The following is a 22,519-nucleotide window of genomic DNA, read 5'->3' on the forward strand; positions in this document are numbered from 1 at the left end:
TTATAAGTATCTCATAACCATCATTGTTCTCCATTGTTCTGGTTTGTTGTGCTGGTCTGCCCTCCACCTCTTTTTCTTTTCTGTGCACGATTGCAGGCCAGAGCTTCAGGAGTTCACCTGTCTGCATGGATGTCTGGTAGATGCCTGCTGACTTCCTGAGCTGCAGCACCCCGCCCCCCGCCCCTTTTCTGACCACCTCAGTGTCTGCTGTCTACATCTGTTTATATATTCATCCCTGTATTGCACCAGCTAACCATTGTGTCTGTGTCTCTCCTTTCTCTGTTCTTCATTCTCTCTGCCTGTTTTCTCTTTTCCTGCTCTACCCAGTCTGGCCTTCAGCAGGAGGGCCCCCCCTTATGATCCAGGTCCTGGTCCAGGTTTCTACCCCCCTTATGAGCCAGGTCCTGGTCCAGGTTTCTACCCCCCTTATGATCCAGGTCCTGGTCCAGGTTTCTACCTCCTAAAGGGGAGTTTTTCTTGCCACTGTTTGGCTTAAGGCTTTTCTCCCACTAGGGGCGTTTTTACCTGCCCTTGTTTATGTAATAATTGCTCGGGGGTCATGTTCTGGATCTCTGGAAAGATCCTAGAGACAACTTGTATTGTTATAGACGCTATATAAATACAATTACATTGAATTGAAATTTGAATTTATCCCGTTTTTAAACCCCCCCCACCCAAAGATGGAGGTTTATGTAGCAGTGCATTTGCTAAAGCTGATCAATCCTTTCTTAATGAGGCTTATATGCAGATTCCTGCACAAATATATGACTCAGCAAACTCCAAACTGACTGTTGGTACATGCAGGCTGTTCAAGCTGATGTTGATGCTTATATATGTAAGTAAATACATGACTTCCTTTCAAATACAACCGTTTTGGTGTCCACATGCAGCCTGACACCCCCCTCCCCCCAGGGTTGCCACCTTTCAGAAATAGAAATAATGGATGCCACGATTTCAGCAGCGCAGGAGCCAAAATAAAGGGACAGCCCCAAAACTTCTAAACTGCATAGAAATGTATTTATATTATATAAAAAAATAAAATGCTTTGATTTAAAGTCTAAAGTGCTTTAATTGCATTGAACTTGCATGACTGTACAGACAGCCAACCATACTAGCAACTGAACTAGCCTCTGCTCCTATTCTATGTATGTCCACATCAGCCCAGATGTTCTGTATGCAGGTAAATATAAGTATAACCTACAGGTGAAGGTCGGAAAATTAGAATAGAATAAAAGTTAATTTATTTCAATTATTCAACTTAAAAGGCAAAACTAATACAATACATAGTCTCATTACATGCAAAGCAAGATATGTTAAATCTTTATTTGTTATAATTTTGATGATTGAATTGTTTATTGATTTCATAAAATTTTCTAATTTTTGGAGATTTTTTATTTGGGGTATTCATAAACTGTGAGTCATAATCATCAAAATTATAACAAATAAAGGCTTGAAATATCTCACTTTGAATGTAGTGGGAAATAATATATTTGTTTCACCTTTAGTTGAATTTACTACAAATGAAGTTTTGCAATATATTCAAATTTTCAGACCTTCACCTGTATATTATGACATCAATATATAAGAGCATAATATGTGTCTGTATTGGTTCAATACGGAACGCAACTTTTAATTCCCAATTACGTAAAGATTCCGTATTTTAAGGGACGGGTGGCGACCCTACCCCCCCCCATGTGTGGAGTAACTGCCGAGCTCGGACCCTCGTACCCGTCAGGAAGTCCTTGACCTCCTTGATGAAGTCCTTCAGCTTCTTGTTGTTCTTCTCAAAGTGTTCCTTCTTCTTCTGGGCTTTCTCCATGGACTTCATGGCCTGGGCCTTGACGTCCTGGGCCAGGGAGGCGATGTCCTTGAGCTGGTGGTGATGAGGGGGCAGAACCAGAACCAGGGACAGGTCAGTGACATCAGCGAGGGGGCGTGGCCAGCCCGACCGTGAGGGCGAGTGCATCACAGACCTTTTTGGAGACGCCCTGCAGCTCCTGACCGGCGGCCTTCAGACTCTCCGTGACATTCTTAGCATCCTTCAGCGCCGCTACGGAGGCGCTCACCGCCCCGTCGCATCCCTCTCCTCCGCACACGCGGTTACCCTGGTCGTCACGGCAACCCGCGCCGCCACACGGGCTGTCTGGGCATCTGCCGTCGGCTGTGGCGTTGCCATGGCCACCGCACACCTTCACAGGGAAGCAGAGGTTGGATGGATGGATGGATGGATGGGTGGATGGATGGATGATAGATGGATGGATGAATGGATGGATGGATGGATGGATGGATGGATGGATGGATGGATGGATGGAAGGAAGGATGGATGAATGGATGGATGGATGGAAGGATAATGGAAGGATGGATGATGGATGGATGGATGGATGGATGGATGGATAGATGGATGATGGATGATGGATGGATGGATGGATAATGGATGGATGAATGGATGGATAGGTGATGGATGGATGGATGGATGGATGATGGATGGATGGATGATGGATGAATGGATGGATGGATGATGGATGGATGGATGGATGGATGGATGGATGGATGGATGATGGATGATGGATGAATGGATGGATGATGAATGGATGATGAATGGATGGATGGATGATGGATGATGGATGATGGATGGATGATGGATGGATGGATGATGGAAGGATGGATGGATGGATGATGGATGGATGATGAATGGATGATGGATGGATGGATGGATGGATGGATGATGGATGGATGGATGGATGGATGATGAATGGATGATGAATGGATGGATGGATGATGGATGATGGATGATGGATGGATGATGGATGGATGGATGATGGAAGGATGGATGGATGGATGATGGATGGATGGATGATGGATGGATGGATGATGGATGGATGATGAATGGATGATGAATGGATGGATGGATGGATGATGGATGATGGATGGATGGATGGATGGATGCATGGATGGATCTGGATGGATGGAGCTCCTACCTTGTGGCTGAGGCGCCGGACCTTCTCTCCGAGGTGACTGGCCTCGTCCTGCAGCTCGTCGATGGAGCGGTTCATGGAGCCCAGAGCCTGGAGCAGCCGGTCCCGGTTGGCGTCCAGCAGGTCCTCGGTGCGGTTCCGGGTGGCCTTGGACTGGCTGACGGGCCCGGACGGCGACTCCGTCGTAGCGTTGCACCTCCTCTCCGCCTGCACCGACTCCTTGTGGGCCTTCTTCAGTTTTTCGAACTGGTCTGTGGACCAGCAGGAGCAGGAGTTCAGCTACCGGATCAGACGGGTGCGCCGCCCCGCGGGTTTCAGACCGGTACCTGCGAATCCTGAGGTCAGGTGATCGTCCAGCTGGCGCTGCTTGTGGGCGACGGTGTTGTTGATGTCCCTCAGGTCTTTCTCCAGGTCGTCCAGCGTGCGTTTCAGGACCCCGTTCTGTCTGTCCGTGGTATTCAGCTCGCGGCCGACGTCCATCACGCGTCCGTCCATGAGGGCGATCTCGGCTCTGGAACACGAGCAGCGTTAAGTCTGAATTAAGGTTCTGCGTTAAACCAACGCAGAGCATATGCTGTTGCCATGACGCCGTCGTGAACCCTTCGGACTTCTCAGTCACTCAATTTCGCCGTGGTGCAGTACCCCCCCAGAGCGCTAGTTGATACTTTGTTTAGTTTCCGGCTTTTCTGGTCACAGTGAATCAAAGAGATAAGGACAACTATTGTGCAAAAAACCAAAACAAAAAAAATCACACACACACAAAGAAAAGAGCGCTGAAAGTTCACTACTGCTTCACGAACCGGAACCGGAAATGCGTTGCTACCAAGCAAACCAATCACAGCCTTCTCGGTCTGTGTTTGGTCTGCGTCGCCTCGACGCGTATTTACAATTTTTGGGAGGTGCACGTCAGGCTACGACGTAGGCTACGCCCTAAGGTGCCCGTCGCCGCGTACCCTACGGCGTAGGCTCTGCGTCGATTCAATGTGGAACCATAATTCAGGCTTTAGTTTTACCGAGGTGGTGCTGCCGGAGGACCCAGGCGTTCCAGACGCGGCGCCGCCCACCTACCTGAGGTCGTCGACGCTCTGTCCTATCAGCTGGTGGATCCCGTCGCTGTCTTGAGTTCTGAGTAGATCCCGGACCCGCTGCAGCTTCTTCTCCAGCTCCATGATGCGCGAGCCCCCGACGCCGGGCGTGGCCCCTCCCTCCAGGATCCTCTGCACGGTGTACTCCACATCGTCCAGGTCCCTCTTCAGCTGGCAGATGGTGTCGTCCCACAGCTGGAAGCACGGGTGACACTGGACGCAGTGTGGGAAGTCGCCCGTGTAGCCACGGGCACACTCGTCGCAGCGCTTGCCCGCCATCCCAGTCCGGCACTCGCACTGCCCGCTCGTCTGGTTGCACTGGGCCATCTCCGAGCCCAGCGGGTGACAGTTGCATTCTGGGTGGAAGGAGGGCAGGAGGTGGTTACAAGAGAGCAGGAGGTGGGTACAAGAGGGTAGAAGGTGAGTACAAGAGGGTAGGAGGCGAGTACAAGAGGGTAGGAGGCGGGTACAAGAGGGTAGGAGGTGAGTACAAGAGAGCAGGAGGTGGGTAAAAGAGGGTAGGAGGCGGGTACAAGAGGGTAGGAGGCGGGTACAAGACGGTAAGAGGCGGGTACAAGAGGGTAGGAGGTGAGTACAAGAGGGTAGGAGGTGAGTACAAGAGGGTAGGAGGAGGTGGGTACAAGAGGGTAGGAGGTACAATAGTATAGGAGGTGGGTACAAGGGGGTAGTAGGAGGTGGGTACAAGAGAGCAGGAGGTGGGTACAAGAGAGCAGGAGGTGGGTACAAGAGAGCAGGAGGTGAGTACAAGAGGGTAGGATGAGGTGGGTACAAGAGGGTAGGAGGTACAATAGTATAGGAGGTGGGTACAAGGGGGTGGTAGAAGGTGGGTACAAGAGGGTAGGAGGAGGTGGGTACAAGAGGGTAGGAGGTACAATAGGATAGGAGGTGGGTACAAAAGGGCAGGAGGTTGAGTACAAGAGGGTAGGAGGTGGGTACAAGAGGGTAGGAGGTGGGTACAAGAGGGTAGGAGGTACAATAGGATAGGAGGTGGGTACAAGAGGGCAGGAGGTTGAGTACAAGAGGGTAGGAGGTGGGTACAAGAGGGTAGGAGGTACAATAGGATAGGAGGTGGGTACAAGAGGGCAGGAGGTTGAGTAAAAGAGGGTAGGAGGTGGGTACAAGAGGGTAGGAGGTGGGTACAAGAGGACAAGAGGCGGGTAAAAGAGGGTAGGAGGTGGGTACAAGAGGGCAGGAGGTGGGTACAAGAGAGCAGGAGGTGGGTACAAGAGGGCAGGAGGTACAATAGGATAGGAGGTGGGTACAAGAGGGCAGGAGGTTTGAGTACAAGAGGGTAGGAGGTGGGTACAAGAGGACAAGAGGCGGGTAAAAGAGGGTAGGAGGTGGGTACAAGAGGGTAGGAGGTGGGTACAATAGGGTAGGAGGTGGGTACAACAGGGCAGGAGGTGGGTACAAGAGGGTAGGAGGTGGGTACAAGAGGGCAGGAGGTGGGTACAACAGGGTAGGAGGTGGGTACAAGAGGGTAGGAGGTGGGTACAAGAGGGCAGGAGGTGGGTACAAGAGGGTAGGAGGTGGATACAAGAGGGCAGGAGGTGGGTACAACAGGGTAGGAGGTGGGTACAAGAGGGTAGGAGGTGGGTACAAGAGGGTAGGAGGTGGGTACAAGAGGGTAGGAGGTGGGTACAAGAGGGCAGGAGGTGGATACAAGAGGGCAGGAGGTGGGTACAAGAGGGCAGGAGGTTGGTACAAGAGGGTAGGAGGTGGGTACAATAGGGCAGGAGGTGGGTACAAGAGGGCAGGAGGTGAGTACAAGAGGGTAGGAGGTGGGTACAATAGGGTAGGAGGTGGGTACAAGAGGGCAGGAGGTGGGTACAAGAGGGCAGGAGGTGGGTACAAGAGGGTAGGAGGTGGGTACAAGAGGGCAGGAGGTGGGTACAAGAGGGCAGGAGGTGGGTACAAGAGGGTAGGAGATGGGTACAAGAGGGTAGGAGGTGGGTACAATAGAGCAAGGGGTTGGTAAAGGAGGGCAGGTTGCTTGTTTACGCTCAAGAGCATCGATGTAGTAACGGATGTGACAGAAGAGGGGCGGAGTTACCTTCGCACTGGACCTGCGGGTCTCCCCAGTGGAACTGCTCACACTCGGTGCACCGCTTCCCCCCGAAGCCGGGCCGGCAGTGGCACTGGCCCGTGAACTGCACACAGAGACACCAGTGAGCATCTGCTCACGAAAACAAACATGTTCAGAGTCCTCCGAGTCCTCCGAGTCCTCCGAGTCCGGCCCGCCGCCGTACCATGTTGCAGTGGGCCCCCAGGGAGTGCCGCGGGTCGCAGTTGCAGGGCTCGCAGCCTCCGTCCTGACCGTAGTTCCAGTGGTTCGGGGCGCACTGGTCGCAGCTGTGGCCGCCCACGTTGTCCCTGCAGAGGCAGGCACCGGACTCGCGGTCGCACTGGCACTGTCCGCCGGGGCAGCTGGACTGCAGGGCGCCGGCCGTCACGCAGGTGCAGCCTGGCGAGCAGATAGGAGTTAGAGAGTAGAATCTAACCAGGTGATGCTCGGGTCACATGACCTCTCCGTCACACTGCAATGAAAACATGAACAACGGCGTCACTCACGTCTGCAGTCTTGGACCAAGGCGTTGCCGTAGTAACCGGATTCACACTGCTCACAGGACGGCCCGTCGGTGTAGTACCGGCACCGGAGACACTGGCCGGTCCTGGGGTCACATGACCCGGGGTCCTGGGGGTCGATGTTGTTGTTGCACTCGCAGGGGAGGCACCGGCCGCCGGCCTGCTCCGGGTTGCCGTAGTAACCGGGGGCACACTGATCACAGCGGGGACCTTGAAGAGGAAAACACTGTTTAAACCTGCTTTTCCCACAATGCTACGGAAGAGTATTAGGGCTATGCAGGAGAAAAAATTATTTGAGAGGGGAAGATTTTTTTTTATTGTGCACTTCGAGAAAAAGTCGGAATGTTGAGAAAAAAGTCGAAATGTCGAGATTAATGTTGAAATACAATTTCGTGAATAAAGTCGAAATTTCATGAATAAAGTTGAAATTTCGCGAATAAAGTCGAAATTTCAACATTATTCTCGACATTTCGGCTTTTTTCTCAACACTTTGACTTTTTTCTCGAAATTGTACTAAAAAACTGTACTAAAAAAGTCAAAATGTTGAGATTAACGTTGAAATACAATTTCAAGAATAAAGTAAAAATTTCATGAATAAAGTTGAAATTTCGTGAATAAAGTCGAAATTTCAACTTTATTCACGAAATTTTGACTTTTTTCTCAACATTTCAACTTTTTTCTCGAAATTGTATTTCAACATTATTCTCAACATTTCAACTTTTTTCTCGAAATTGTACTAAAAAACTGTACTAAAAAAGTCAACATTTTCAAGAATAAAGTTGAAATTTCATGAATAAAGTAGAAATTTTGATAATAAAGTCGAAATTTCAACTTTATTCATGAAAATTTAGACTTTTTTCTCGACATTTCGACTTTTTTCTCGAAGTGCATAATGAAAAAAAATCTTCCTCCTCTAAAATATTATTTTTATTCTGCCTGGCCCTTTAATACTCTTCCGTAAACTGCAGAGTGTTAAAATGTTTCAGAACAGAAACCGCGGCATGCCGTTGCTCACCGTCGTAGCCGCGCTTGCAGTCGCACACGATCTGATTGGCAGCGCCGTCGGCCCGGCAGGAGTGTCCGTTGAAGTGGTCGGAGCCGGGGTTCCCGGGGCAGGGGCAGGGCCGGCAGCGCTCGCCGGAGCCGAGCACCGGGTTCCCGAAGAACCCGTCCACGCAGCTGCAGCGGAGAGAGAGACATGCATCATCATGATGCCGAGGAGGAGGAGGGAGAACCTCTGCTGAGGCCGAGTCAGTTACCGTTCACACTGGTGTCCTGCGGTGTCGTCCCGGCAGGTGCTGCACTCGCCGCTGCGGGGGTCGCAGAGGTCGGCGTGGCCGTTGCACTGGCAGGGGCTGCAGCTGGGGAAGCCCCACTGGCCGGGCCGGCAGTCCGAACACTGGCGGCCCACGGCGCCGGGCCGGCAGGGGCACTGGCCCGTGACCGGGTTGCACTGGTGGCTGGAGGAGCCCTCGGAGTGGCAGTCGCAGGCTGGTCGGGAGGGGGGGCAAAACATATCAACATATTGATTTATTTTTGTTTTTCAGACATTTATTTCTCTGAATGGGTTAGAGAGAACCCATTCTATACCCCTCTACACCCCTCTATACCCCTTTAATTCAATTCAATTCAATTTTATTTATATAGCGTTGAATACAACAAATGTTGTCTCTAGGCGCTTTCCAGAGACCAGAACATAAACCTCCGAGCAATTATTACATAAACAATGGCAGATAAAAACTCCCCTAGTGGGAGAAAAACCTTAAGCCAAACAGTGGCAAGAGGTTGGGGACGTCAACAGCACAGCAGGCAGGTGGAAGCAGCAACTTTACACCCCTCTATACCCTTGATTCTCCTATACATCACACTATACCCCTATACACCCCTTTATACCCCTTATATCCCTATACACCCACTATACCCCTATGCACCCCTATACAACCCTATATACCCCCTTCTATACCCCTATACACCCCTCTATACCCCTATACACCACTCTATACCCCTATACACCACTCTATACCCCTATACACCACTCTATACCCCTATACACCACTCTATACCCTCTATACCCCTATACATTACTCTATACCCCTATAGACCCCTCTATACCCCTATACACCACTCTATACCCTCTATACCCCTATAGACCCCTCTATACCCCTATACACCACTCTATACCCCTATACACCCCTCTATACCCTCTATACACCACTCTATACCCTCTATACCCCTATACACCACTCTATACCCCTATACACACTCTATACCCCTATACACACTCTATACCCCTATACACCCCTCTATACCCCTATACACCCCTCTATACCCCTATACACCACTCTATACCCCTATACACCACTCTATACCCTCTATACCCTCTATACACCACTCTATACCCTCTATACCCCTATACACCACTCTATACCCTCTATACCCCTATACACCCCTCTATACCCCTATACACCACTCTATACCCTCTATACCCTCTATACACCACTCTATACCCTCTATACCCCTATACACCCCTCTATACCCTCTATACCCCTATACACCACTCTATACCCTCTATACCCTCTATACACCACTCTATACCCTCTATACCCCTATACACCACTCTATACCCCTATACATTACTCTATACCCCTATACACCCCTCTATACCCCTATACATTACTCTATACCCTCTATACACCCCTCTATACCCTCTATACCCCTATACACCACTCTATACCCTCTATACCCTCTATACACCACTCTATACCCTCTATACCCCTATACACCCCTCTATACCCCTATACACCACTCTATACCCTCTATACCCTCTATACACCACTCTATACCCCCTATACACCCCTCTATACCCCTATACACCACTCTATACCCTCTATACCCCTATACACCCCTCTATACCCCTATACATTACTCTATACCCCTATACACCACTCTATACCCCTATACACCACTCTATACCCTCTATGCACCAATCTATACCCCCTATACACCAATCTATACCCCCTATACACCACTCTATACCCCTATACACCACTCTATACCCCTATACACCACTCTATACCCCCTATACACCACTCTATACCCCCTATACACCCCTCTATACCCCTATACATTACTCTATACCCCTATACACCACTCTATACCCCTATACACACTCTATACCCCTATACACCACTCTATACCCCTATATACACTCTATACCCCTATACACCACTCTATACCCTCTATACCCCTATACACCCCTCTATACCCCTATACACCCCTCTATACCCCTATACACCCCTCTATACCCCTATACACCCCTCTATACCCCTATAGACCACTCTATACCCCTATACACCACTCTATACCCCTATACACCACTCTATACCCTCTATACCCTCTATACACCACTCTATACCCTCTATACCCCTATACACCCCTCTATACCCCTATACACCCCTCTATACCCCTATACACCACTCTATACCCCTATACACCACTCTATATCCTCTATACACACTCTATACCCCTATACACCACTCTATATCCTCTATACCCTCTATACACCACTCTATACCCTCTATACCCTCTATACACCACTCTATACCCTCTATACCCCTATACACCCCTCTATACCCCTATACACCACTCTATACCCTCTATACACCACTCTATACCCTCTATACCCCTATACACCACTCTATACCCTCTATACCCCTATACACCACTCTATACCCTCTATACCCTCTATACACCACTCTATACCCTCTATACCCCTATACACCCCTCTATACCCCTATACACCACTCTATACCCTCTATACCCCTATACACCACTCTATACCCTCTATACCCCTATACACCCCTCTATACCCCTATAGACCACTCTATACCCCTATACACCACTCTATACCCCCTATACACCACTCTATACCCCCTATACACCCCTCTATACCCCTATACACCACTCTATACCCTCTATACCCCTATACACCCCTCTATACCCCTATACATTACTCTATACCCCTATACACCCCTCTATACCCCTATACATTACTCTATACCCCTATACACCACTCTATACCCCTATACACCACTCTATACCCTCTATGCACCAATCTATACCCCCTATACACCAATCTATACCCCCTATACACCACTCTATACCCCTATACACCACTCTATACCCCTATACACCACTCTATACCCCCTATACACCCCTCTATACCCTCTATACACCACTCTATACCCTCTATACCCCTATACACCCCTCTATACCCCTATACACCCCTCTATACCCCTATACACCCCTCTATACCCCTATACACCACTCTATACCCCTATACACCCCTCTATACCCCTATACATTACTCTATACCCCTATACACCCCTCTATACCCCTATACATTACTCTATACCCCTATACACCCCTCTATACCCCTATACATTACTCTATACCCCTATACACCCCTCTATACCCCTATACATTACTCTATACCCCTATACACCCCTCTATACCCCTATACATTACTCTATACCCCTATACACCCCTCTATACCCCTATACATTACTCTATACCCCTATACACCCCTCTATACCCCTATACATTACTCTATACCCCTATACACCCCTCTATACCCCTATACATTACTCTATACCCCTATACACCACTCTATACCCTCTATGCACCACTCTATACCCCCTATACACCAATCTATACCCCCTATACATTACTCTATACCCTCTATACACCCCTCTATACCCCTATACACCACTCTATACCCTCTATGCACCACTCTATACCCCCTATACACCAATCTATACCCCCTATACATTACTCTATACCCCCTATACATTACTCTATACCCCTATACACCAGTGGCGGCTGGTGGTAACAGTTTTTGGGGGGTGCAATGGGCCTTGGCATACATGAGGGTGTAACGGTACACAGAAGTCACGGTTAGATACAAGCTTGGTACAATGGGTGAAAAAGAAAGGTAGAAAATAATATTTTGGTCCTTTAATTTTGAAAAATTTAAACATCTTGGTAAATCTGGACTCCCCAGACCACATGTCCGTTAATCTTTCCCACTCAGATTACAGATGTGAGGGTAGTTGCAGCTCTCACCCGTGCAGCCGCTCACCCCGAAGCCGTACGTCCCCGGCGCGCAGCGGTCGCAGCGCCGCCCCATCACGTTGGGCTTGCAGCGGCACTGACCTCCGACCTCGTTGCACTCGCCGCTGAGGGAGCCCTGGGGGTCGCAGTGGCAGGCTGCACACAACAAGCACAGGACGTGAGCGGCTGGGGGTCCGGGGTCCGAGCCCGGGCCCCCCCCGCCCCGCCGGGTCCGGGTCTACATACGCAGGGCGCCGTCGTGGATCAGCGAGGAGATGCTGCAGATGAGTCTGGAGCACATCTCCGCCAGCACCGGCGTGGGCGTGATCATGAACGAGTCCAGACACATGTAGCGGACCATGTTCTCCCGACGCCGCTCCGCCTCCGGATCACTGCCCTGGAAACCGGGCAGCTCCGTGTACTTGGGGATCAGAACCAGCTACGAGGTTAAACAGAGAGAGAGAGAGAATGTAGAAATTAGTGATGCACCGAAATGAAAAATTTTTGCCGAAACCGAAAATAATAATAAACACTTGGCCGAATACCAAATAACATACCGAAAAATGGTTCTTCGCAGTTTTTCCATTTATTTTGCCAATTTTTTCACCATTGCATATATCAAATTTATGCAATACATATATCAAAACCTCTGCAATACCCTTTTCAGTAAACTTACTTTTAAAAAGAAGTTAAAATTGTATTTGTCACTGTAAGGTTTTTTTTTTTTTTAGTATTTTGTTTTTGTTTTTTTGTTTACCATGCTTTTTTAACAACTCCCATCATGTAACTTGTTTTTAAATTGTAAGGTTTTTTAGTACTGAATACTGATATTAATTAATGTTGTATTTGTAAATGTATTTTGTATGTCTTTTATGTGGACCCCAGGAAGACTAGCTGGTCGCTATGGCGCCAGCTAATGGGGATCCCTAATAAAATCAAATCAAATCAAATAAATGTGCTTTAGGCATGCTTTTCAAAGAAAAAAATCTTTTACAAAACTAAAAGGTAGAAGTTTTTTTGAACATGAACAACTGAACATTTTTTAATTTCCCAGCATTTTTTTTAAATATTCCAGCAGACATTATACCAACAAGGCACAATAACTTAAAGTAAATAAATTAGCAAAATAATTTTTTTGGCCATCTTTGAGCTTACATTAGGCCTATTACTGACTGCTGAAAAATTGTAACATAGGCCTTAAAACCAAAAAAATGCATTAAAGTGCATTGTAAAAAAAGTGAAAAAGAAGTGGATAAAACAAAAAAAGAAAAATGACTCCCTTTCCCATACAAGTATTAATATGGGAAAGGGAGTGATTTTCTTTTTCTTTATTTTGTTTTATCCACTTCTTTTGCGTCATCTAAACGCGTCGTTATTACAGGTAATTGTTTTTTCCCCCCCCCCCCACTTATTCCACTGAACACCGAGGGTGTTTTTTTGCTATTTTCAGCCGAACAATTTCGGTTACCGAACATTTGGTGCATCCCTAGTAGAAATATAATATTAAATAGTTGTTGCTGTAGGAGCCATTTCATAGTTTCATTGTTTGTGTTTAGTTTAGTTTTTATTCATCTGTTTTGCCACTAGAGGAGGGAGGGATCACTCTGATGCTGTCAGTCACTAGAGATGCACCGATTGATCGGCAACCGATCGGTATCGGCTGATTATGCCCCTATTGGTTTTGATCGGCGTTCTTAAAATAATAGTTCAAAGGCGATCCGATGACGTTTACAACAACAAACGCCGCCCGCGCTGCGTTCCCACATCTCAGACCCAGGTGTCCTAATGGGGCGTGGCCAGTCTTGCTGGTATGGGACTTTTACAATGTCCGAATAGGACAACAAATGTGCAGTTTGCAAGTGCAAAGGAGAAACCCTGAGGAGGAATGTTATAAAAGAATTTCAACACTACGAAGCTGAAAAGACATTTGAACATTTCTCACATCAAGGAGGATATTGAGTTGCCAAAGTTGGCTGCCGCTAAGGCAGAGAAAGAACAGGAGTAACACTGCTAACTCTGCTGAACGTAACAGAGACCTATAAACGACATGCATATTTAATTGATTTATCTTTGTCACTGTCCATGTACAAAGGGAAATGATTGCTCTCTAAATCATTTGATTTAGAATAATTGGACCCCCTATTTTTTTTTTCCCTTTTTCCTTTACAGGAAATGTTCAGTTTGTGCATTTTAATATGTAATTATGATTTTTATATTTGTTTTATATTTTAACTTTAGTATATTGTTTGGGTGTAGTTTTCATATAAGCTTATATAAGCTTCTAACCTCCTCACACATATTTCTTCTTGTTGTTGTTTTGTTTTTTTTAAATATTTTCCTTATGTGAATTTTTTCTTCAGTTTTTTTTTTTTTTTTTTTTTTTCTTCATCCTTGTATTGGTGTGAAATAAAATAAAATAATAAATCTCAGGGACTTTTCCAACGGTTCATCCTAAACTGAAACTGAAACTGAGGCTGACGCCGCTCAACTTCCGCCACTAGAGGGCGGCATGGAGCCAGCCTGGATCCACAGGCCACCATCACTCATGGGTGATCAGCTGGCCTGCTGGAGCCCTAGTTACAGCCCAGATCGGCCGGGCTTTGACCCCGGTGACCCCCTCAGGACCCGAGCACGGCGAGGGCGGCCGACTCACCGAGTCGATGAGGATGAAGGCGGTCAGGTGTCGGTGGGCCACGCCGTGGCGCTGGAACCGGATGGAGACCACGTAGCGGTTACTGGGCTCGAAGCAGAAGGGCCTGGACATCTGGATGTACCTGGGGGGGAAACATCACACCGTTACACACCCAGGAACACGGGAGGGGGAACATCACACCGTTACACACCCAGGAACACGGGGGGGAAACATCACACCGTTACACACCCAGGAACACGGGGGGGAAACATCACACCGTTACACACCCAGGAACACGGGGGGGAAACATCACACCGTTACACACCCAGGAACACGGGGGGGAAACATCACACCGTTACACACCCAGGAACACGGGGGGGAAACATCACACCGTTACACACCCGGGAACAGGGGGGGGGGGACATCACACCGTTACACACCCAGGAACACAGGGGGGAAACATCACACCGTTACACACCCAGGAACACGGGGGTGGGGGTCAAGGACAAAACTTTTTTTTTTAACTTTATTTTTCAAATGTCTGCCAGTAATTGAAAAACAACGACAAGAACGGGTATACAACAATACAAGAAAGCAGGGGGGAGACACTAGTGTCTTATATAATAATGCCATTTTTTTTCCATCTTGCTAAGTACATCTCTGTTTCATCTCTGTTATAAGTCGTAGGCTGTAGCTAATCTGTTCCATTGGTCATATATGAATGAATGAATGAATGAATGAATGAATGAATGAATGAATGAATGAATGAATGAATGAAGCCGTAGCTTCTACCCTTTTTATCTTGTGATCAACTTAAATCTGAAACATTAGCATTAATCTGTGAAAACAAACAATGCAAAGAAGACAAAAAATAAATAAGACAAAATATAAAATTGACATTTCACATTCTAGAATGTTTTTGATAATATACTTTATAGTGTTTTATATTTATTTACAATATTTCTTCTACAATGTCCAACCATTGGCTCAGTCCAGGTGAGTCCCCCTTCAGCCAATTTCTTGTAATGGCTTTCTTAGAATTTTAAAAATGTATATGTCCTCTTTATTTATTACATCCTCTGGTATCAGTCCTAAGTAAATATCTCAGGGATCTTTAGGCTCTTAGGATCCCCTCCCAAAATGCTTGTATTTTCTTACACGAACAAAAAATGTGAGAGTGGTTGGCACTCAATTGTCCAAACTGTCTCCAGCAATGTTGTTGCTCATCCAGTTTATTTTAAATTTTTGGAGTAATTAAAAAAAATGAATTACATTTTTCCAACCAAATTCCCTCCATCTTTTGGAGCTTCTCTACCCCCTTTTTAAGTGTTTTACTGTCCTAAAGAGGAAATCTCCGTTAAGATCCACAAAGAAATTCTACTGGTCTGTTCAGCCGAAGCGAGTAATAATCAATAATAATAGCTGCAAGCAGTGATGAACGGGCCCTCACGCATGCAATTTTCACCAATAAAGGTCAAGGACTCAAAACTAAGTCCGATGACACCACCAATGACTCTTTATGTTAAACCATTCAAAAAAATATGGCTGAAAATAGGGACGAATCAAATATCGACCAATCAGAAGAAGGAGCGGGGCTAATTGGCACCAATTATGTTCAAGGACTCAAAACCGAGTCCGATGACACCACCCACGACTCTTTATGTTAAACCATTCAAAAGTTATAGCAGAAAGTAGGAACTATCAAATATGCACCAACCAGATGAAGGGGGGGCGCCCTTTTTGGCGTCTATCGTCGCCACGGTAACGCTTTTGACTGAGAAAAGTAATGCGTGTCGTCGCAGGATGGAGACGCACATTTTGATGTATAACACACCTGGGTGCACGTTACAGTTCGGGCGAAGAAGCGGCCGAAGAAATGGCATAAATTGCGCCAAAATGACACGATTAATTCAAAATGGCCGACTTCCTGTTGGGTTTCGGCCATGGCGCCAAGAGACTTTTCTTTAAGTTGTGACATGATACAGGTGTGTATGTACATCACACCGTATTGTGGGGCTTGAGGCACAAAGTTTTCTAGGGGGCGCTGTTGAGCCGTTAGGCCACGCCCATTAATGTAAACCATTAAATATAAAATTTTTCACCAGGCCTGGCTTGGTGCAAAATTTGGTGACTTTTGGGCACGTTTAGGGGGAAAAAAGGTCCTCATTTCGTCGGAAAAATTTAAAAATAAAAACAACGATAACATCTCCTATAGATACAATAGGGCCTTTGCACTGTAAGTGCTTGGGCCCTAATAATCAACGAGTGGAGCCTTTACGATTTGATACTGGGCTAGGTCTGGAGAGGGGTCCAGGTCCTTGATTTTGTCCTTTTATTCTCTCCTAATGGTGATGTAGCTCGTGTGCAGCCGTGGGGTGGTCAAGGCGACGGAGGCAGGAGAAACAGATCTAACACAGCTGCAGCAGAGCTCTAACTAGCCCCCCCCATCTATTTCTGCAGCAGCACGCTGGGGCTTGAGGAGGGAGGATGCACGAGTCAAACTTCATCTGTTAATGACTCAAGTTTTCTTGGAAAAGAGTGAAACACCACCGTGCTAACCACCACCACCACGAGCTAATCAGCATAACCACCGGTTCGGTCAAGTAGGGGGCATTAATCATAAAAGCTGATGATTTAAAAGCACGTGTTCTGGCCGTGCTTTCAAAGCTAAAGCCACTAAATTAAAAATGTGCACCGATAACCACGACCGTGGACATTTACAGGACTGTCTCAGAAAATTAGAATATTGTGATAAAGTTCTTTATTTTCTGAAATGCAATTAAAAAAACTAAAATGTCATACATTCTGGATTCATTACAAATCATCTGAAATATTGCAAGCCTTTTATTATTTTAATACTGCTGATTATGGTTTACAGTTTAAGATTAAGATTCCCAGAATATTCTAATTTTTTGAGATAGGATATTTGAGTTTTCTTAAGTTAAAAGTTGTTGTGAAATGTCCTTTATAAAAAATAAATAAAAAGCTGGTCTGCTGGACGTGAACTTGCTCTGTTTGTCCCCCGTTTCTCAACCTGTCGCTCGACAAACACGCCGCGGCCTCCCTGAACCCGGTTCCTCCCAACGCCTCCCTCCTGTGTTTGCTCACCTGACTGGGGGGGGGGAGACATGCCAGGGCTCGCTCCGGGGACCACAATGGCATGACGCAATCTTTCCATCTGCGATGCATGAACTCCGGCCTGCAGGGACTTGACGGAGCCACCGCCCCCCCCATCAGACACAGAAACATTCATCTACCTGCTGATTTTACTGTCTATGTTTAGGTAATAATTGCCCGGGGGGTATTTGTTCTGGCTCTCTGGAAAGATCTTAGAGACAACTTCTGTTGTAATAGACGCTATATAAATTAAATTTCACCTGGTTTCCTGCTGTTTTCTGGGATCTGATCACTCTTACGCAGATGATCTGCAAATCTATCTGCCATTAAAGCCCAGAGATACTGATGCGCAAAGTTCCCTGCTTGCATGTATTGCTGATATCCAGCAGCGGTTGGCCCAGAACTTCCTGCACTTAAACCGGGACAAGACAGAGTGCATTGTGTTTGGAGAAACTGTGACGACTAGCTTTGGCGCCTCGTCCTCTTCTTTCAGTCCATCCATCCATCCATTGTCCACCGCATTATCCGAGTCCGGGTCGCGGGGGCAGCAGTCGGAGCAGGGATCCCCAGACTTCCCTCTCCCCGGACACTTCCTCCAGCTCTTCCGGGGGGACTCCAAGGCGTTCCCAGGCCAGCCGAGCGACGTAGTCACTCCAGCGTGTCCTGGGTCTTCCTCGGGTCCTCCTCCCGGTGGGACATGCCCGGAACACCTCATGAGGGAGGCGTCCAGGGGGCATCCTATACAGGTGCCCGAGCCACCTGTTCTTTCAGTCCTTATGTCAGAAATCTGGGGGTGATTTTTGATAGTTTTTTCAATTTTGACAAACAAGTTGATAACGTTGTTAGGACAAGTTTTTATCAGTTACTATTCCTAGCCAAAGTGAAATCTTTTTTAACTGGTCACGACCTGGAGGAAGCTGTTCCCGCTCTAATCAGCTGGAGAAGAGACTATTGTAATGCTCTATATGTTGGCGTCTCCAAGTCCTCTATTACCTTTTGTAGCACGGTGAGTGCTACGGGGGCCGACCGACAGGACACAGGGTTTTGTGCACGAACACCTTTATTTCCAAACACCCACAGACACACGTGCTCTCAGCTTCAGTCTGCAGCCCTTTTGCTGCTGTCCAGTCCCTCCTTATCAAGGCAGGCAGGGTGGAGAGGTTGATGGAGCACACCTGTGCCCCATCACCAGAGTGGCTGCAGCTGCTCCACCCTGCCACAGCTTTCAACTAGTGCAGGATGCAGCTGCCCGTCCTTTAACTAACACTAAAAGACGTGAGCACATTACTCCGGTCCTCTATTCACTCCATTGGCTTCCTGTCCATTTTAGAATGGATTTTAAACTTTTAATGTTTGTTTTTAAAGCCCTCGACGGCCTTGCCCCGCCCTATTTATCGGAGCTTTTAACGGCGTGTGAGCTGAGATCCTCAAACTAACTGGTGTTGGAGGAGCCCGGGTCAAAGTTCAAGCGCTGGGGGGACCGAGCCTTTTCGATCAGGAGGCAAGAAGACGTTGATGGCAGCATCACGGTGGTCTGAAGTAGGTTTACCTTTTTAGGGTAGGTGACTAAATATCAAGGGAAATAACTCAGATGTCCCAGCTTTCCACCAGTCCTTAAATGCACCATGTAGGACGAATCTGTGAGGCTTCTTGGAGGAAAACAGTCTGTGTGTGTAGGAGGCTTTTTTAATTCCTAATTATCGTTTTGTCCTTTACTTCCAGCAAGTTATGCACAAATCAGATAATACACACACAAATTATTTTGAGACTGTTTTCCCCCGGGCCAAGCCCCCCTCCCCAGGTTGGTACCTGTTGCGGTGCAGCAGCGTCTCCGTGTACAGCTGCTCCGTGGGCAGCAGGTTCCCGCAGCGCAGGCTGGACGGCAGCTGCTCGGAGGTGATGCTGACCACGGCCTCCCAGTCCTCCGTCGACTGAGGAGAGACGCAGTTAGACCCAGATCCAGATCCCCCGACCCCCCTAGGGCCCCCCAAACCCCCCAAATCCCTCAAACCCAGTACTGGAGTTGAGGGGGGATGGCATCCCCCCTGAAATAAAAACGGTCCAAATCATCCCCCCCTGAAATAAAAACGGTCCAAATCATCCCCCCTGTAAAACTTCCATCCCTCCTTTCCATCCCTTATGTCATTTCATCAATGAATGTGGTTTTACTGCTATTTCAACATTTAGAGTCATCACCAGAAAAATAACACCAGAAAAATAACTTATTTGACAATTTTCTCCTGTTTCAAGTAAATTTTCACTTGAAATAAGTAGAAAAATCTGCCAGTGGGACAAGATTTATCTTCTCATTACAAGCAATAAAATCTTGTTCCACTGGCAGATTTTTCTACTTATTTTAAGTGAAAATCTACTTGAAACAGGTGAAAATTGTTGTTTTTTCCAGTGATGAGTCTTGTTTTAAGTGTAATGAGATTTTTTTTACTAAAATGAGACATTTTAACTAGAAATAAGACAAATATTCTTGTTAAGATTGTGAGTTTTTGCAGTGATCCATGTTACTTATCCTGTGAAGGACAGAGTCATATTGATAAGTTCAGAAAAGTGTTTTTTATTGTTGTGTTTTGATGTATTTGATGTAAGCCCAGTGGATATTTAAAGCTTACAGAAGGCTGCATTTAACTGCTGCTATGTCATTCCTGCAGTATTTCTGCAGCTGTTTTGGTCACTGCTATTATTTGTAATATATTATATTATTTGTAATCGAGTCCTGCCCAAACCCGCTCCGGCCCACGCACCTCGGGCTCGTAGCGCAGCATGATGTCGTACTCCATGGCGTAGGGCACGTTGTCGATGGTGAACACCAGGCCGGCTCCGTCCTTGACCCGGGCGAAGCCGGGCCCGGTCCAGGTCACCATGTGGCTGCGTCCGTGTTCCCGGTTCAGCACCGTCACGTCGGGCTGCAGGAAACACAACGGTCAGGGATCCGGGGATCGGAGGGAACTAACATCCCCGGAGGTTTATTGGTTATTTAAAAGGATCCCCATTAGCTGACGCCAAAACGAAAGCTACTCTTCCTGGGGTCCAGATGATAAAATACAAAATCAAACATACAATCTCAATTCATAAAGTATATTTAAAAAAAATAGAAATAAAATTACAAATAAGAAATAAAGAAAAACATCATACAAATCATATATAATTTGATGTATTGATCTCACTCAATCAGATACGTACGGAAGAGTATCAGGGCAATGCAGGAGAAAAATATTTGAGGGGGGAAGATTTTTTTTTATTGTACACTTCGAGAAAAAAGTCGAAATGTCAAGATTAATGTTGAAATACAAGTTCAACAATAAAGTCGAAATTTCACCTTTTTTCTCAACATTTCAACTTTATTCACAACATTTTGACTTTTTTCTTGAAATTGTATTTCAACATTAATCTTGCCATTTCGTCCTTTTTCTCAACATTTAAACTTTTTTCTTTTTTTCGTATTGTGGGGCTTGAGGCACAAAGTTTTCTAGGGGGCGCTGTTGAGCCGTTAGGCCACGCCCATTAATGCAAACCATTAAATATCAAATTTATCACCAGGCCTGGCTTGGTGCAAAATTTGGTGACTTTTGGGGCACGTTTAGGGGAAAAAAGGCCCTCATTTCGTCAGGAGAAAAATAAAAACGAGAACTACAGATACAATAGGGCCTTCACACTGTAAGTGCTCGGGCCCTAATAAAACACTACAATAAAACTGTAAATACGATAAAAACAATACAATACCGATAAAAACTCCTAGAATAAAAGTACATAAAATCAAAATGTTGGTCATAAAACAACCCTCTCACTACTACTAGGGCCAGGCAGGAGAAAAAAAAAAAAATATTTTAGAGGAGGAAGATTTTTTTTTCATTATGCACTTTGAGAAAAAAGTCGAAATGTCGATAAAAAAGTCGAAATGTCGAGAATAATGTTGAAGTATAATTTTGAGAAAAAAGTTCAGAATTCAAGAATTGGCTTTACTATATTGATTTGAAACACATATCCCACATATGCAGTTGCATAACTTCAGAAACGTCCCCTTAACGTTCCACTCCAAGGATGTAAGTTAGTTAGTTACGTCGAAATTCCATGAATAAAGTCGAAATTTCGCCTTTTTTCTCAACATTTCAACTTTATTCACGAAAATTTCGACTTCATTGTTGAAATTGTATTTCAACATTAATCTTGACGTTTCGACTTTTTCTCGACATTTCAACTTTTTTCTCGACATTTCGACTTTTTTCTCAAAGTGCACAATAAAAAAAAAATCTTCCTCTCTGAAATATTTTTTCTCCTGCATGGCCCTGATACTCTTCCGTATTAAAGCTCGGAGAAAGAGGTGTGTTTTAAGTTTTAAGTTTGTTGGAGACCGGACCGTCTGCTGCAGCTGCCGGATCCGCCTCAGCGCCGTCTGATACTGCTGAGAGCTGGAGATGCGCCGGTGCCGGCGGTGCCGCCGGGCCTGGTTGCTGAGGTGCTGGATGCAGTCGTCGGCCGCCTGGGGACGGACCTTACCCTGGGGGGAGGAGGAAGAGAGGAGGAGAGGAGAGGAGGAGGAGAGGAGGAAGAGAGGAGAGGAGGAAGAGGAGGAAGAGAGGAGGAGAGGAGGAGGTTTCACCTGTCAGTGGTACTGATGTGGATTCTCATCTCATCCCCTGACGGGTCAACAGGAAGGTCAAAGTTCAGACTACCAGCGTGTGACGGCGCGTGTTGACCTTCATCAGACCAGAGAGGGGCTGTAACTCCTCTCAGAGTGTTTACAGGACTGTCTCAGAAAATTAGAATATTGTGATAAAGTTCTTTACTTTCTGTAATGCAATTAAAAAAACAAAAAATGGGGCGCTGTTGAGCCACGGACCAAGATGGCAGCTTAGGGTGAATGCTCCTCACAACCCTGCTAAAAGTTTATGAAGTCCTCGTCACTAACGCTCTTTAACGCCGCTAATTTGCTCTACAAGATGTCTAAACAAACGACACTTAAAGACTGTGAGGGTGGC

The 22,519-nt window shown here is 46.6% G+C and overlaps 1 protein-coding gene across 3 annotated transcripts in view; it reads right to left on the reverse strand.

The window, feature by feature from the left end:
- Nucleotides 1-22,519, reverse strand: part of lamb2l (laminin, beta 2-like) — a 104,343-nt gene that overhangs the window by 18,787 nt on the left and 63,037 nt on the right. For all 3 annotated transcript variants that reach the window (XM_061736847.1, XM_061736849.1, XM_061736848.1), the window contains exons 15-30: nt 21,898-22,038; nt 20,285-20,446; nt 19,338-19,459; nt 14,433-14,553; nt 12,026-12,218; nt 11,792-11,935; nt 7,927-8,158; nt 7,683-7,846; nt 6,653-6,877; nt 6,331-6,545; nt 6,135-6,231; nt 4,044-4,416; nt 3,302-3,486; nt 2,979-3,226; nt 1,974-2,189; nt 1,729-1,873 (exon numbers count right to left, since the gene is read on the reverse strand). In XM_061736847.1, the coding sequence (XP_061592831.1) occupies nt 1,729-1,873; nt 1,974-2,189; nt 2,979-3,226; nt 3,302-3,486; nt 4,044-4,416; nt 6,135-6,231; nt 6,331-6,545; nt 6,653-6,877; nt 7,683-7,846; nt 7,927-8,158; nt 11,792-11,935; nt 12,026-12,218; nt 14,433-14,553; nt 19,338-19,459; nt 20,285-20,446; nt 21,898-22,038 (2,983 nt within the window). The remainder of the gene's footprint in view (nt 1-1,728; nt 1,874-1,973; nt 2,190-2,978; nt 3,227-3,301; nt 3,487-4,043; nt 4,417-6,134; nt 6,232-6,330; nt 6,546-6,652; nt 6,878-7,682; nt 7,847-7,926; nt 8,159-11,791; nt 11,936-12,025; nt 12,219-14,432; nt 14,554-19,337; nt 19,460-20,284; nt 20,447-21,897; nt 22,039-22,519) is intronic.

Source organism: Cololabis saira, chromosome 12 (assembly GCF_033807715.1).
Source record: "Cololabis saira isolate AMF1-May2022 chromosome 12, fColSai1.1, whole genome shotgun sequence".
In the NCBI taxonomy this organism is placed as follows: Eukaryota; Metazoa; Chordata; class Actinopteri; order Beloniformes; family Belonidae; genus Cololabis; species Cololabis saira.